Source organism: Asparagus officinalis, chromosome 8, assembly GCF_001876935.1.
Source record: "Asparagus officinalis chromosome 8, Aspof.V1, whole genome shotgun sequence".
Lineage (NCBI taxonomy): Eukaryota > Viridiplantae > Streptophyta > Magnoliopsida > Asparagales > Asparagaceae > Asparagus > Asparagus officinalis.
This window is the reverse complement of record NC_033801.1, coordinates 106010931-106027430: the sequence shown is the minus strand read 5'-3', so window position 1 is coordinate 106027430 and position 16500 is coordinate 106010931. Positions and strand designations below refer to the sequence as shown.

The 16500-nt window shown below is 36.1% G+C and overlaps 2 protein-coding genes across 5 annotated transcripts in view; one reads left to right on the top strand and one right to left on the bottom strand.

The window, feature by feature from the left end:
• LOC109821653 (ATP-dependent DNA helicase Q-like 3) lies at window positions 3076-13459 on the top strand. The gene is made up of 21 exons (XM_020387824.1): window positions 3076-3097; window positions 3404-3560; window positions 4542-4649; window positions 4777-4784; window positions 4879-4962; window positions 5256-5396; window positions 5494-5528; window positions 5639-5722; window positions 7052-7140; window positions 7535-7687; window positions 7774-7870; window positions 9273-9276; window positions 9398-9547; window positions 9621-9713; window positions 9794-9859; window positions 9982-10115; window positions 10850-10944; window positions 11866-11990; window positions 12133-12242; window positions 12932-12949; window positions 13033-13459. The coding sequence occupies exons 1-21, from the start codon at window positions 3086-3088 to the stop codon at window positions 13457-13459; spliced, it is 2190 nt and encodes a 729-aa protein (XP_020243413.1). The 5' UTR covers window positions 3076-3085.
• LOC109822485 overlaps window positions 13882-16500 on the bottom strand; it is a 22424-nt gene continuing 19805 nt past the window's right edge. For 3 of the 4 annotated variants that reach the window (XM_020388684.1, XM_020388686.1, XM_020388685.1), the window contains 3 exons: window positions 15258-15475; window positions 14809-14962; window positions 13882-14248 (listed from right to left, as the gene is read on the bottom strand). In XM_020388684.1, the coding sequence (XP_020244273.1) occupies window positions 14030-14248; window positions 14809-14962; window positions 15258-15475 (591 nt within the window). In that variant the 3' untranslated portion in view covers window positions 13882-14029. Of the gene's footprint in view, window positions 14249-14355; window positions 14418-14808; window positions 14963-15257; window positions 15476-16500 lie in introns of all 4 variants that reach the window. The other variant, XM_020388687.1, reaches the window with a different exon arrangement.

Below are 16500 nucleotides of genomic sequence, written 5' to 3'. Positions count from 1 at the left end.
CTCACTCCTACGTAACGTGATGCAGAGCGCAGCTCTTCGAATGACCACTGGTGGTACGAATGGGCAACAAGACATCTCCGAACAATGTATGGTCATATCCCATAATTCAAGGAGCAGTCAAGCTGTCCTTCTTCCATTTAAAAGCCTCTTCCATCAAACTTTGAGAGAGGTCGAAAAACTTGGAGAAAAGCAGTTGAGACCAAGCTGTTCGTATAATCCTTGCGTTACAGCACCACTGCCTGGTTTTGAGCTCCGATCGCCGGCGAACTAAGCAGACCCGAACTCCATCGACTCGAGCTTCTACTGTGTACTGAAGCTCTCCAGCAACTTCGATCGAACGGTCCAAGGGAAGCAGACTCGACACAAGCATCGAGCGAAGCGTCCTATAGCCACCTAAAGACCCCACACAAAACAAAGAGGGCATTCCCTCTGCTTCTGTTGTAAACATTTGATTATTAGTTTGTAATAAGCTTTCTTGTCAATACAAACGAAACTCCCTGTTTTCGGGAAATCAAATTTACACCCTACTGTTACGAAGAAAGTTAACATATTATGGTGAAAGTTAACATGTAATAGTGAAGGTTAACATATTATGATAAAAGTTAACATGTTACGAAGAAAGTTAACAAATTATTATGAAAGTTATGTTACTGTTTACATTATTTGTCATCCACATCAGAAAATACAATAAGAACAATAAAGGTCAAACTTGCTACATTGTTTGTCATCCACATCGATTGTTTACACAACTAAACTAAATATACACAATACAGATATGCACACAAGTTTTGGTTCAATCAATCAATTTTTAGAACAACTTTTTCTCATCCTTATCAAATGTCTCTGCTTGATTCTTCTGTTGTCATCCTTCTATTAGAAGTTCAGCTGCTAGCCTCCCACAAATGACATCAGATTAAGCATCAGGAGTAGTTACTTGATTCGTATTCACCCCAATCGGTTATAGCCTTCACATATAAGGGGGGAAAAATTCCACAATCAAAACTGCATGATATAAAGTAACAAACTAGTTAGATATATGATGCCGGATAAAATGAAAAAGATCAAATTTGTGAAATATTAACATTTCAGACTGTTGCTCGCAAGGGACGGCTTTAACATACGATCAAACATGCGTGACAAGAGAGATGACGGAATATGAATATCATGTAAAAGGATTTCTGAAACTAGTTTCATAATATAAAGATTTGGGGAACAAATTTCAGAATATGAAGATTTGGCGAACTAATAGCGAAACACCCTACAAATATTTGATCCCTCTATCTAACTTCTAATACCAATCAACCTCATTTTCTCCTTCAAATGTCGCAAGAATTATCATCTTATCAAATCGTGCCCCCAACGAGAGCCCCCTTCAACTTTTCAAGAGTGCTCACCCAAGTTACAAGTCATCAAGAATTTACAACTCACCCAAAAATATCAATCGTACAATCAAATTTCGACCCTTGATTTTCTTCCTTCTTCTCTTAGATATCTCGATTTTTATCAAGTAACCCGGCAAATATAGAAGTGAAATTCTCTTAAAGGAAGAAAGGGGAAGTTTCAATTTCAAAATTAAAACGATACAAACCCAACCGTGACAGATTCAAACTCACCAGGACGACAGAGACAATAGAACTTTTCATCCTCTGCTCAAGGAAACAAAAACAAAGCACACATCTTTATTAGAAATCTCTGAGAAGTAAAAAAAAATTCCCAAAATCAGAAAAAGAAAATGTAACGAATCGAATCCATAAAAAATTTACCAATGGTGAGAGCTTTGACAAGGGCAGTCCATCGGCCCTTGTAATCCCTGAAGATGTCTTCAAGTGTGCGAGGGCGGAAGTCGACGCCACGTGCTTCCATTTCCTGCCTCGGGGATTAGGCTTTCTTAGTCGCCAATGTTTTTTTTTTTTTTGAAAATCCCAGAATGCTCGGAGGATGAAGAAAATGGTTTTAGAGGGAGAAATAGAGGGAGCTTATTAGGTGATACCTTCGGTTTTAGAGGAGGTTGAGGAAGAGTAGATCGGCTTCGGTGTCGGTGGCCGCGGTCAGGTCACCTCCGAGGCGGCAGGAGGTATCAGTGATTATGGAGGAGGATGGGATCCAGAGCGCCATCGAAGCAAATTTTCCTCCCTCGTCCGCACACGTTCACCGACGGTGGCGGCTTCTTCTCGTTGTCGCCTCCGCCCAATTTCACGGAGGTTTGAGCGTGAGAAGAGACGAGAGGGAGAGAAGCCAGAAAGGTCTTGAGAGGAAGGGGAAGGAGTTGAGGGTATTTTAGGTGTTCCTAATTAATGGCTCACTGTGTTATCTTGGAAAAGTAAAAAGGGGCTGAAACACAAGTGTTTCTTGTATTTGGGGCTTTGACACCAAAAAAAAAGGGGGGGGGGGGCTAGTCACATCCCATTTAATATTTTGGGGCCTTAAAACATTTTTCCCTAAAATAATATATGATTTGGAGTACATTAAGCATTATCCATCTTCTTTATTATTATTATTATTATCTGCTTGCAAGTACAGATATACTTATTAAATTTTACATTTGTAGCGGCGTCCACGAGGGAAGGATAAAATCGGGTTTGGAGCAAAACTGGCGTACCATTAACCGTTAGATGATGGGTCCGGGTTTGAGTTCAGGTTGTCCTGTCCAGGCCATAGAACCATGCTAGAACGGACCCGGCCCTCAAGTAGAAATATGTCAAATGACTAAACTACCCATCACCTCCATTCCCGTTTTCCCGTGCGCAATATATCTCGTAGCTCCCCTCTGTGTCCTCTTCTCTCCCTCCTCTCTCTTCCCCCCCCAAAACTGCAGGTATTTTCGATAATGCCCCTGATCTTTATTTGTATTTGTTTGTTTTAGTTGATGTCTGTGATAAAGTTCGAGTTTTTAGGCTCAATCTGCAAGTCGAGAAACTGCGTTGCATTTTCCCGATAAAATTAAGATCGTCAAGTGTGTAGATTGTTGGAATTAGACGTAAGCACTTGATTAGCAAACGCCTTGTGAAAGAATCGTGTAGTTTTTGCTTGATTTTATGTGATTTAGGGCTGAGATTCTTCTGTTGCTGGAAATTTTGATATAATAATGAATTCTAAGGTTTGTACTTTTCTTGTTAGAGATTTGGTTAAAGCTTATCCCTAATGCATTACTTTGGAAATTATTGGAATTATATGTAAGCACTTGATTCGAAAACAATTTATGTAAATAATTGTGTAGTTTTTGATTGATTTTATGTAATTTAGGGCTGAGATCTTTTGGTGTTGGGTATTTTTAGGAATGAAAGTCTAAAAATTTGCACTTCTTGTGGTTTGAGATTCTGCATTAAGCTTTATCTCTAATGCATTACTTTGAGGACTCAATCATGTATGCGTATTAGTTAATGCATTAATTTGGGTAATGCAGTTTAGGATGAAGAAATCTCTCCTTCCAGTGAAAATTTTGAGTAGTTCCGAGAGGCAAATGTACGGACAGGAAGAGCTCGAGAAGCTTTTAGAGCAGCATTTTGGTCATTCAAAGTTTAGAGGAAAGCAGTTGGAAGCCATTCAAACGGTTCTATCAGGTTGTTTTTATCTTATAGTCTGAATGCATGCTGAAGGATATTGCGGGTTTAGTATAATTTACCAGAAAAACATCAGGGGTTTTCTGCAAAACTCATCAGGGGCTTAGTGTGAATTTGAAAGTTATTTGGGATTTGGTGCAAAATGCTGAAAGTTCTTGGGGATTTAGTGTAATTTATCCTAATTATTAACTACTTTGATTATTATTCGTCTAATGGTTTGTTCAAATTCCATTCTGGAGACCATTTAAGAGAAACCGAATAATTTATGGCATTTGAATATTAAATGAATCAAATATCGGCACTTATGTAGTCAATTCATTTGCTTATCAAATATCCCTTTAAAACTTGTACTCGAGTAACTTGTGCCTTCACACAAATGATGTTATGTTTTTACCCTGTTGACATATTTTTTGAGTTTTGAATCTTTTGATTCTATGCTACATTTTGAGAGACTTAAGAGCCTAAAGTTGAGTTTAACCTAATATTCAGATTATCAATTTACATCATAATTATAAAGGTGTGATTTCCATTATGAATGTCGATCCCATTTAAAAAATTAAACTCTTTAGCTGAATGAAAGTATCTTGTTAATCAAATGAATGTATCTGCTAAATTAAATAGTTTTATTCATAATGGCAGAATGTATAAAATAAATATTAAATATAGTTAATGTTCCATAAGTATTTGACGAATATTTGAAGGACATTTGTGTTCGAATTTGTATTCAAATTAAAAGATTTTAAACGAACACAAATATGAACTCCACATTTTTCGATTCAATTCGATTCAAGTTGTTGTGGCTCTACATGCTATAATATAAAATATTTGTGCACAGTCATCAAATTTCTGCTCTATCCTTTGCAGTAGCTCTCCGTTTATTATATTCACACAATTTGCCTCGTGGGATATAAGATTGAGAAGTATAGCTTTGAGTATTAGTTTGTTGAGACCAGAAAATCTGTAATAATTTTTTCGTTACAGGAAGGGATTGTTTCTGTCTCATGCCGACTGGAGGAGGAAAATCAATGTGCTATCAGATTCCTGCACTGGCAAAGCCGGGAATTGTGCTTGTGGTCTCTCCTTTAATTGGTGAATGCCATCTTTTGATTCTCCATATTTGAAAGCTCATGGGTTGATCGAAATTTGGCTAAATCAGGATCATTTCTAGCTTATATATTTTAATGAATTTGCTTCTGTCTGTGTGATTCTGTGGCAGCACTAATGGTAAGTAAAACATGTCAATTTCTTTAGTTCTTTCTAAAATTTTTGATGAATTAATTTTAGCGCAATATAAGTTATGATATCTGTCTGTTTATAGGAAAACCAGGTTACTACATTGAAGAAAAGAAGGATTTCTGCTGAATTTTTGTCTTCAACTCAAACTGCTCGCACCAAAGAGAAGGTACATGCTCTTCACTTAACTGTTTACTGTTGAAGTAGGTCTGAACCGTTGAGCTGGATACCATAGGTACTAATGGTACATAGGCTAAAATTATTGACTATGCAAGGTCTCTTTTAAATTTGAATCAATATGTCTATCATGTCATGTCATGTTATATTATGGAATCATTATGGTGTGACATCTTTTATAAGCAATTTTCCAATTTCTTGATGCACTGGATACTTAGTTTTGACTTCCAAATTTCAGTTAGGTTTATGGTTGACATTTCGTTTCTATTACATTTTATTTCCCAGATCCATGAAGACCTCAACTCTGGAAAACCTTCTGTTAAGTTGTTGTATGTCACACCTGAGTTGGTTGCAACAAAAGGGTTCGCGACTACACTAAGAAAGCTTTACAATAGAGGCTTGCTGAGTCTAATTGCCATTGATGAGGTTTAACTGTCAATGTCAGATTTCAGATGGCCAAAAGTTGATTTTAACTCATGTCAGCCTTCTAAGTCTCAAATGTAAATTGCACTTCTCTTTTCAGGCACATTGTATTTCAACATGGGGCCATGATTTCAGGTTTGTTTTAAAAAATTGAAAATTCATTTTGGGAAACCTTTGCTTTGATGCCATAATCATTTCCATCGTTTTTGCTCTTACCTAAGTTGCCTTCAATTGCTTTAATGTAGACCCAGCTACCGCAAACTATCATCTTTGAGGAGTCAACTTCAGAATGTGCCGATACTGGCATTGACAGCTACAGCTGTTCCCAAGTGAGTTCCATGCCGTCTGTTATCCAATGTCCATGAGTTTTTTACTTGGGAAATTCGAAAGAAAAATGTATGAAGAACTATAGAAATGTACTATGCCATGTATCATTCTAATCAAGAATCAAATATTACTTCTTTTTTCTTTAAGATCCTCTTTTCTGTAAGTTTTTTTTCCCTGCTTTGATTGTTTAATTCTTCTAGCCCTCTCATGCATGCCCAAAACCAATACCCACTCTATATATTATATATTTCTTCACCACTCATTTTCTTTATTAGTGTAAAATTCTTTCTGGGTCAGATAAGATGTGCTATGAACATCGAAGTACACTTGACAGGCAATTCCTTTATCAGGCAATTCCTTTATGCCTCCAAAGTCCAAACATTTCCAAAAGCATCTTCTTAGCGAGTTCCTTCTCTGCTGGTATCTCCACGGTGAATCTTGAAACATAAATACACAGCACAAATAACAATCTGAACACCGTATAGAAATCCTCCTTATGGTACCTGCTTCATTGCAGATATCTGCTTAAAGCCTTAGACACCATAAGTAAATGCTGAGAGCCTGAGATTGCCACTTTGTATAACTGCTTCTTGACCTTCTATCGTCTTTTCTGATAGTTCATACTATACAGTTTGATTTCCATGTCATTATGTTTCTCTTTAAAATAATTTGCCTGTAGATAGATTACAATTACATGAAGTGCTCTTTGTGAACCTCCAACCATATCCTTCTTGCTACTACTAATATTTTGCTAATAAAGTATAAAATTTGTTTAAATAATGGCCTTCCCATGCAACTCTTTGTGTGCTATCTTTTGGGTTGTGCTCATCTTTATTTACGTGATTTCCTTACTATATAACATTGTGATGCACACAAAAACGATGAGGTATCTCATTATAGTCTTAATAATATTTGATAGCTATGACACGTATAACACATTCCCATATCATCTATTCCAATTTTCATTCATCCAGTATGGTGTTGCAGTCTGTATTATTTTTTTCTTCTTTGTATAAATAAGACATAATACGATAGCATGTCCTCATTTCAGGCTTTGATTTTTATTGCATCCAATTGTTTTCCCAGTAGTCTGTTTCGTGCTGGCTAATTTTACAGTTATATCATTTGCAAGTCCGACTGTTGGTCGTACTTGATGTTAACCTCTTCGTCATTCTTCTCATCTTCTAACTATGGAGAGCAAGATGCTGATTCCCAAGAAGTTAACTCTAATATGTTAGATTTTTAGTTCATACTACCACAGTTTCTCAATTTCTTTCTGACACTATTATCAATTAACTGATGTTACAATCCCCCCATTTGTTATGATGCAGAGTTGAAAAGGATGTAATAGAATCATTGAACCTGCACCAACCTAAAATCCTCAGAGCATCATTTAATCGTGCTAATATATTTTATGAAGGTAATGCTACGGTGTTTTTAATAATCTTAACAATACCATTCTATGGAGAGGATATAAACCTCATTCTTCTATTTTTTTTCCTTAAAGTATAATGTGTATTACATCTAGATATATGATGAAAGAGGTAACTATTTGTTTGACCGCAATATTTCCTCTTAAACTTTCTATGCATATATCTTTCATATTTCTTGCTTAAGTTTAGGTTGTTAGTTTTCAGCTCTAACTGCTTGAAAAAGCGTAGTATTTTATAAATTGAAGCCAACTTTTACTATGATCCATGGGAAAAGAGAAAGGGAAGAGGAAAACTCATCCCACCTATCAAGTTATTCTTTTACTAGTGTCTGCTGGTTTATCTCATGACACTAAAGCTTTAGCTTATATTTTCTAAATGCAGTTAGGTATAAAGACCTTGTGAAAAATGTTTATGATGATCTTTCAAGTCTTCTCAAATCTAGCGGGAATATATGCTCAATTGTTTACTGTCTTGAACGTTCTACTTGCAATGACCTATCTGTTCATCTGTCAAAAAATGGTATCTCTTCAGCCGGTATGTTCAGATAAATCTACAAATTAATTGTTCATTATCTTGCTTCACATGGTTTTTCTCATTTAGGTAGTTGTTCTTTTATCTAGCCTACCATGCAGGATTGAATAACAAAATGCGAAGTGAAGTTCTAGATGATTGGCTTTCTTGTAAAATACAGGTTGTCGTGGCAACAGTGGCATTCGGGTACTATTATCCATACATCTTTGGTTTTGTTTATTTTTACTTTTCTTTCTTGCTAGCCATTTCTTCCTTCTTAGAACTTCCAGTCGTCTATTCCTGGTTTATGTACCAATACATCAAAATACTTGCCTTCTTTCTAAAAGGAGCTTTCTTCTCCATCCTATCTATATAGCAGAGAGATGCCAGTTTCATCTCTATACGTTGCAGAAAAAGATCAATATTATGTACCATTTTTAAGAGTTGGCAGCTAGCCTTGTGAGACCCCCAAGTTTTGTCCCACATCGGGAATGTGAGATGTTTGAGTGGCTTAAATAGATATGCCCAAGGCTCAAGTATAACAAAGTGCTAGCATTTTTTGGTAGTGGATATAGCCAAACAATGTTTTACACTCGATGGGTCCCATGGCTTATATCGCGCCAACGGGCTCGCGGGCCTGGGGCGTGACAAGCCTTCTTTCTCAGAATCACAGATTCATAGGCTCATAGCTGATACAGTAAAAAAAATGAACCTCAGGAATCAAGATGCTAGCTTTTAGACAGTGTATATTTACTAACTGATCATTGTAAGATTGCATTTTTTGAAGTGTAAATAAATTGATTACTTTGCCTTTTTAAGTTTTCTTCATTTAAACAATGTGGCCATCTGTTGGAAGGGAGATGGCAGAGCTTCATTGAGATCATCAAATTGGTAACTCATGGCATAGATGCACAGCACAGTACAGGTAAAATGCTGAAAGAAAAAAAAAATCCAAGGATCTTAATTCATCAACATAGCCAATAACAAAGCCATCATACACAAGGATTAATACAGTATTCCTTTCTGCACGTAAAGATTTAATTAGCTACAGCTTATGATACACTGATATCTTGTCACACTGACAACAACAAGAGCACCATCCCAAACTTCTTAGGCTGGCTTCCTGAAGCCTTTGCTTTCTTCCATCTGTATGAAGTACATAGTCCTTGGACAAACATAAGGGCTGTCAAATGCCCTTCATTTGTATACTTAGCCCATATCTGACAGAGGAACATAACCTATAGGCCGCATGCCCAGAAGTTAATTGACTAAAAGTTGCTACCTTATCTTCCTTGCATTCCTGAAACTTCTTTATAATCCTTTAATATAAATTTGACGCTGTGATTTGTATGTAAGATTATATGCTCATCTGCTTACCAAGCTGAAGCACGCTGATTGGTTTGATTTGTTACTTTGTGAGGTCACTTGGGATCACTCATCTGCTTACCAAGCTGAAGCACGCTGATTGGTTTGATTTGTTACTTTGTGAGGTCACTTGGGATCAGTTCATGAATGATGCTGAAGCACGCTGATTGGTTTGATTTGTTACTTTGTGAGGTCACTTGGGATCAGTTCATGAATGATGAGGTACTTACTGTTGCTGCTGCAGGATGGTATGAACTTTCTTGCTTTGGATGAATTTCACATTATTTGTTTCTTTATCTTTTGATGAAAGAATTTGCTTACTGCTAACCATTCACCACTGCCTTAGTTTGATGCTGTCTGTACTTGTAGGGAATTGACAGAAAGGATGTGCGCATTGTATGTCATTTTAATATCCCAAAATCAATGGAAGCGTTCTATCAAGAGTCCGGAAGAGCTGGTCGTGATCAGTTACCTTCAAGGAGTGTTCTCTACTATGGCTTGGATGACCGAAAAAGAATGGTAACTCTAACTGTGTTCAAAATTTATCTCAAACATTTATTAAAGATATAGGATGGCATATTTTGCTTGGTAGGAGTTCATTTTGGGTACTGCTGTCAGCAAGAAATCACAATCTTCAAGTTCCTCAAATAGTTTGTCAAAGAAATCTCTAGCAGACTTCAAACAGGTGCATCAATCGTATGGAAAAACAGTTTTAGGAATAAATTTACGCATCTATTTAGACAACTAACATCAGAGTACATGCAGATGGTGGACTATTGTGAAGGCTTTGGTTGCCGTCGGAAAAAGATACTTGAAAATTTTGGAGAACAGGTATCAAAACTTTATCTTATCCATTTTGTGTTTACTTGGTCAGTCAGTTTTTTGTCTGTGTGGCCTAAGTTTGATATCATATGCACTTTTTCATAAATGAATGTTTTTTGTCGTCAAAGCAGGTTTCTGCATCATTTTGTCAAAAAACATGCGATGCATGCAAGCATCCAAATATGGTATCAGCGCGACTAGAAGAACTTAATAGAGTCCCGAGATTTGACAAGAAGGATGGACTTGCTCCAGTATTTATTAAAAGGTAATTTTCACCACTGACAGTGTCGAAATGTTGCGATATGCAAATGCAAATTTCTTTATTGGCCAAATACAGAATGTAAAACAAATTAAGAAGTACTAAATAGTCAAGTTTTAAGTAATTTTATGTACTTTGGCAGTTTGGCTTTGAGTAGGATTAAGAAAATGGTCAATGTATTGTTCTATGCCTCTAAAGTCTAATCTGGACTAATTTTCCAAGGTTGAAGCAGAATAGCAGATTTTGTTAGCCCACATTGAATGCAAGTTCATACTGTTTACTGTTTAATCTCTGGGACTAGGTTACTTGTTGGTAATGTAAACTAGGTGACACTCTCCTAACCTGTTCTTTATTTTTTTTCCCCCATCAGGGCGTATGTTGCGTTTGTGCAGCTTTATAAAATTGTGAATATTATTAATCTATACTAATTATAATTACTTTTCTTCCAACTCATGTCATTGAATGTGAACATTTTCTTTTATATATTCAAATTTGGTTTGTGACAAATCCTTTTCAATTTTGATCTCCTAGTATCATATCTTATTTTTGTATAATATTTGTTGGCCTTTTGGGTCCATCATGCAGCAGTCACAGGAAAAAAAGAAAAAAAAAGAAAAAGACTGCAGTCTGCCACTGACGGAAAAAAAAGACCTTCTCAACTTTATAGGCATAAAAGGAAAAATAATGTTATATGAGAGAAATCTTAATATGAACTTCTGCACTGTGTTACTTTTCTGCAGCGCATCGGTTGCCTCTTACGATGGCTTGGACTGCGAATTTTGGAATCGAGACGATGAGGCAAGTGATTCCGATGAAGATATATCAAGTACTGATGGTAATGTTCCCTTTGTAATCCTGAAGTTTGGCAAAGTAGTTATTTTTTTTTCATGTCTCAACTTTGGAGATAGAAATATTTGTTGAGGTGAGTTCATCCGGACATTCTTAAATCTTTAATAACGAAGCTTTTGTTGTACTGTTTAGTACTGTGACTACTGTCTGTGAAGCATAATAACTCTCCTGATATCTTCAAAGCTATATATCGGAAAATTATATACCATAGAGACCTTAATTTGTTTACTTCTTCTAGCTGTACATGAATTTTGGAGATCATGTAGAATTTGTTCTTAATTACGGAAAGGCTGGAACAAAAGCATCACTGGTTACTTAGAACGATGAGCGAGACCCTAACAATTTCCATTTGGTGTAGCTGAGTTACTTAAAGTTGAATATGAAGAAGAGTACTTTCCCTCATGGTTACATGTACTCATCGTTGACAACTTCGGTTATCTTATTTAATGATGTAAAATACTAGAGATTCCAAATATTATCATGCATTCAAACATTTTGAATTGTCATTATAATGTTGCATATGCATTCTATTTGGATCTTTATTGACTGGCGTCATAACCTTTTCCAAACAAAAGTCATCAGCCAACATTTAATCCAGGACCTCATATGATCCAACCCATCAATTTGTCATTGTCAGACCTCCGTGGCAAGTGACTAGGTGAGCAAACACTTGCATGCATATAATAGAAAATGTTCTTATAGCATTTTGCTTATTTTAGAATTAGTTCCTGAATTGTAATGGTGATTATTTCTTGAAGTGCAAGTATTCCCTCTATCAGTTGGTTAGCAGCGCAACATTGCTATTTTCCTTGGGGTGAACCATTATATGAATGCTCATATTTTCCGTTCATTTATTCTCTTGGTTTTTTTGAGTTCTTTGAAGTGATACCGTTTCTTTATGAGACAGATGAAGCAGATGCAATAAACAGTCTGGCTAGATCAAAATTGTCATCTAAAGCAGGATTTGATGAGAAATTTGAAGCTTTGCAGCAAGCAGAGGAGGCTTATTATCAAGATCAACTCCCGAAGAAGGTCAGTTGAGTTGTTTGTTTTCCTTTAGTAGGTTGAGAGCTACTAAAAACTTTTGGAAACTTAGTTACCAGCAACATATGCTGCTGATCTTTCTAGTAAAATATGGGTATATCAACGGTAAATTTTGTAAATGAAATGACAGAGCAAAGGCCTTTCTGACAAGAAAATCATATCTGACACATTAAGAGAAGCAAGCAAGAAGAGGTTGTTGACTGCTCTGAATCAGGCCCAAGAACGGCTTGGAGAACAACTGTAAGTATATTGTCCTTCTGTTTCACCTTAAGAGAGAAATCTTTCAAAACTTCATGTTAATGTAGCAGAAAGCTTTAGCTCATAGTAAAATTAATTTAATATTGTGATAGGGTTTTTTGGTTATTTTTGTGCAAAAAATCTGAAAGTTACTCCCTAGGGTGTACTAGAAGAGCTTTCACAGTTACAAGTATGTGATTTAGAACAATTTCATCTCAATTACTTGTTGAACTTTTAAGAAGCTCCTGCAGCTTAAAACATTACATTTTTTTCACCAGCATATATTGATAATGTGCATTTAAAGGATGGCTATATGGTAAAGTCTGATCATGATCATCTGAACCTTTCTCATCACTATGCCATTCAACTTTTTCATTAAAGCTTGTCTGATGTGCTTAGCAATATTATTGTATTTTCTATAACAACTCTCACCAATTATTACCCTGCAACGAAGTGTTTGCAGATGCTCACTTCGTCTGTTTTTGCCTATTTTTCTGGGATAAATTTCACAAAACTACCATGAACTTTTAAATTTTTTGCACAAAAATATCATAAACTATTCTAGCGATTTTGTCTGAAAAACCATTGTGTTTTACTGACTTTATTCAAGGATTTATTTTATTTTATTTTATTTTTGTTAATAATTTGTGGTGTTTTCTGCTGATCTAAAAGTTTCTGATATTTTTGTGCAGAACGGCTACTAGTACATGGTAGTTTTATTAAATTTACCCTTTTTATCTATTTTTCTTGGTAAACGCTACATTGATTTATCGTATTTGACATTTCTCTCCAGGCCTAATATCGAGACATCCAGTACCTTCCTGGAAACAGAATGCTTCAAGCGATACGAGAAAGTTGGCAAAACATTCTACAACTCTCAGGTTGCTGCCACACTTAGGTGGCTATCTTCTTCAAATTATGAGCAAATATGTGACCGGCTTAATGCCAACACTTCTCCAGATATTGCCAAGAACATCGAGAACATTCATACAAATGCAATAATCTCGTCACCCCCAGAAAAACCTTCTTATTCTGAAGTTCCAGAATCAGAAATAAACAGGGAAAGAAACACTGACAATGTTGGAGTATCTGGGCTTTGTGATTCACTCCAGCATAGAGGCTATTTTGTTTATACAACTGAAGCGGTCAATTCACTCATCGCATCTGTAACTGCAATTATTTCTTGGACAATTTTTGTTCTTATTCTCAATTTAGACTAACAAGATGCAAGATAAGCCCGCTTCAAAAGTGGGATGAGGATTGTACAAAAAAACCTGTAGGAATTTGATATTCTTGTAACAAAAGACGCAAAACTAAATCTGAATTTTTTTAGGACTCCGGATTGGATTAGATATAACCTTAGCGCTACTATTTTACTAGCCTTTAGGTAAAGATCAAGAATAAAGTTTCCTATATTATTCAATATGTAGAGCTACGATTTGAAATCAGTCCTAGCTCTAAAGCCTGCATAGTGCCGCATTGCATTACGGAACAAATGATACCTGAGATCGGCTATAGGTCTGCAAAATGCTATCAACTGATGGATGAAATACAAGTAAAACGAAGAAAACTTTAATTCACGCCATAACGTGGTCTTATTATATTCACAGAAGCTCATATCAATCGCACAACATAACAAAGATCATCTCCCTACGGAACAAATAAATCAAGCTCTAACAAGTAATTGGTATAATTTGCTATTGTTATGCACACTATATCCTGACCTTATTTATACAGAAGTTTACATCGAAGGTACAACGTAATACAGAGAGACCAAGGAAACAGACAAATCAAGCTCTAATCAGTAATTGGTACAAGTTACTATTATTTTCCCCGCTAACCCGCTTCAAAGCTTCAAAACTTCTTCTGCTTCCAAGAAATTCAATTCTCTTGAATGACACAAAGCCTAGATCGACCGATTCTTTGCTAGCATAGAGTGACCGAAGTCGATCAGCATGTCTTGAGTCAGTGTGAATCGCCATATCTATTTCTTCAGCGGCCATGTTTTGCTGGAAATCAAACAAAAAGAGGCAAAATTATGTATATTTCCTTTTGAAAGATAAAATTACAAACATTTGTTAGTCTATATATTATAACCATTGACCCTCGCCATAACCTTGGAGGTATAGGATAGTGAGCATATATGATGACATTTGATCAACCCAAGTTCCTAAGTGCCTGTTCAATAGCCGAATGAGAAAACTATCATGATGCAATGTCCGAAGTTTTTATTGCTAAGAAAGATGATCAAAGTATATGAAGATGAATTAGTGTATAAATTTATAGCCCTCCATGTTTACCATAACTTCGAAATTTTGGTGCAGCATACGAGACTTAGAACACTGACAACCTTGAAGTTATGCATATCAGAAATCAGATATGAACCTAAAAAATTGTTTTCTTTCGTGTGTATTTTCCAAAACGCATGCTCATTATATTTTGAATTTCCTCAAATGCACCAGGTTCTGCCACCATTTGACAGTAATATGCATTGAAAATTTAGTGAGACAGCCTGTTTAGCTCTAGATGTCAATAAGTATATATAACATAGAGTTAGCTCTAAACATACCTGATAAAAGTTGTAGATGTAATCCAAGACTTGTAAGCATGAAAACCCACCATTGCTAAAGAATGTTCTTGAAGAAGGTCCAAGTTCACCAAACCGGTCAACTGGAAAAAGTATAGTAAGGAAGTGGTTTTTAAAAATAACTTCCCCCTTCTCACTGTAACAAAAAGAATGAGCCGTTCAAGCAAAAGTAGGAGAAGAATAACTGCCAGAAGTTCATAAACTGTCCNGGTTCTCTTTAGAAATTCATATTGGGAGATAGGGTTGAAGGCGTCTGGCCTATCACGACTTCTGATGCACACATTGATAGTACCAATTGACCTGATGATAGCTTATAGCAATGTGTGCGTCAAAATTCGTACTAGGCCTGATGTGTTGATCCCTATCTGCCCGTATGATTTTCTATAGAGGGCTCTCTACAGGATTTTTTTCCTCCTCCCAATTTTAAGTACCTCTCACTAAGTGGACGTGAGAAATTGTCCAATAATACTTCAGAATCTCTCCCATCAGCTCGAGCATCGAAGAACATAGAGGTATATTGCTCAGTGGCGTCGTCTGTACTGGAGGATTCAGTATAAATACGTGCAGTTGAAGTTGGTTCAGATACGGACCAACAGATTGAATCCATAAGGCTGTTGGGCGTGATTGGATGAATTGGCATTTGACATGACTGGATCCCACAAGAGAAAACAAGTTATAGATGAAAAAGAGATAAACCTCAAAAAGACAGAAATTTCTAAGTGCCAATTCTTTTTCTAAAATTGGTCATGTTAAAACTTGTTAACATCTATATATGAAAATTTTCATATGAAGAAATTCTAATAGGACACAACATCTTACACTGTGGTCTCATGTTAGACCACCAAAGCTGTACAATCTCATTTTTCAATGTTGCACCTTCTGAAGCAAGATCATTAGATATTTCTGTTGGGTTCGGTTAATCCAACGAACCCATGTGGCCCAACCTACTCGTTTTTGTATTTGATTTAAAGTTGTCATCGATTCAAGTTAGGATCAGTATGCTAACCACATAGTCTGGTTAAATAGTTTCATGTTTATCAAGTTGGACGGTTATCTTGAATATCTAAAAAATAGGATCGATCGGAGTGTAATCCCACGGTTGTGATTAAATCATGATGGGTAGGGTTAATCATAAATATCTATTTAAGAGTGGGAGTTCCTCCTCTCAACCGTACACAGAAAAGAGACCAAATTCTCATCGTTGGCTACGAAAGGAAAGAGGAGAAGACTTCCATTGTTTTCGACGGTGAATGATAACTTTAATCTGAATTTCTAGTTCAACTATTCATGTCTAGATCGTTAAATAATCCAATAGTGGTATCAGAGCACAGTTTGTGCATGAATTTTTTGATCTAGAATTAAAATTTTTACTTTCAGATTAATAAAAACATATATCATGAAGAAATTATCATGAAAAAAATATCATGGCCGCATGTTTGCTGTCTTGTATGCCCGCAGAACCCATGCTACCTTATGCTTCTTTCATGAAGAAATTATTAATTATTTTGTATTATATTTGAGTATAGGAGTGATAAAAGCAGTAGATCTCAACAGATCCCAAATAATGTTTGATGTCTTCCATAAAACATAAAATAACTCAACAGAACCCATGCGACCATGGCCATGGCCATGGCTGCTCCTCGCGGTCATGGCTGCTCCTCGTGGAAAAACGAT

Bases quoted from the DNA above. Each gene is read 5' to 3' on its own strand.
- LOC109821653 (XM_020387824.1), top strand. The intron at 5,723-7,051 runs GTGAGTTCCATG...GTTATGATGCAG, and splicing joins ACAGCTACAGCTGTTCCCAA to AGTTGAAAAGGATGTAATAG. The intron at 7,688-7,773 runs GTATGTTCAGAT...TCTTTTATCTAG, and splicing joins AAATGGTATCTCTTCAGCCG to CCTACCATGCAGGATTGAAT.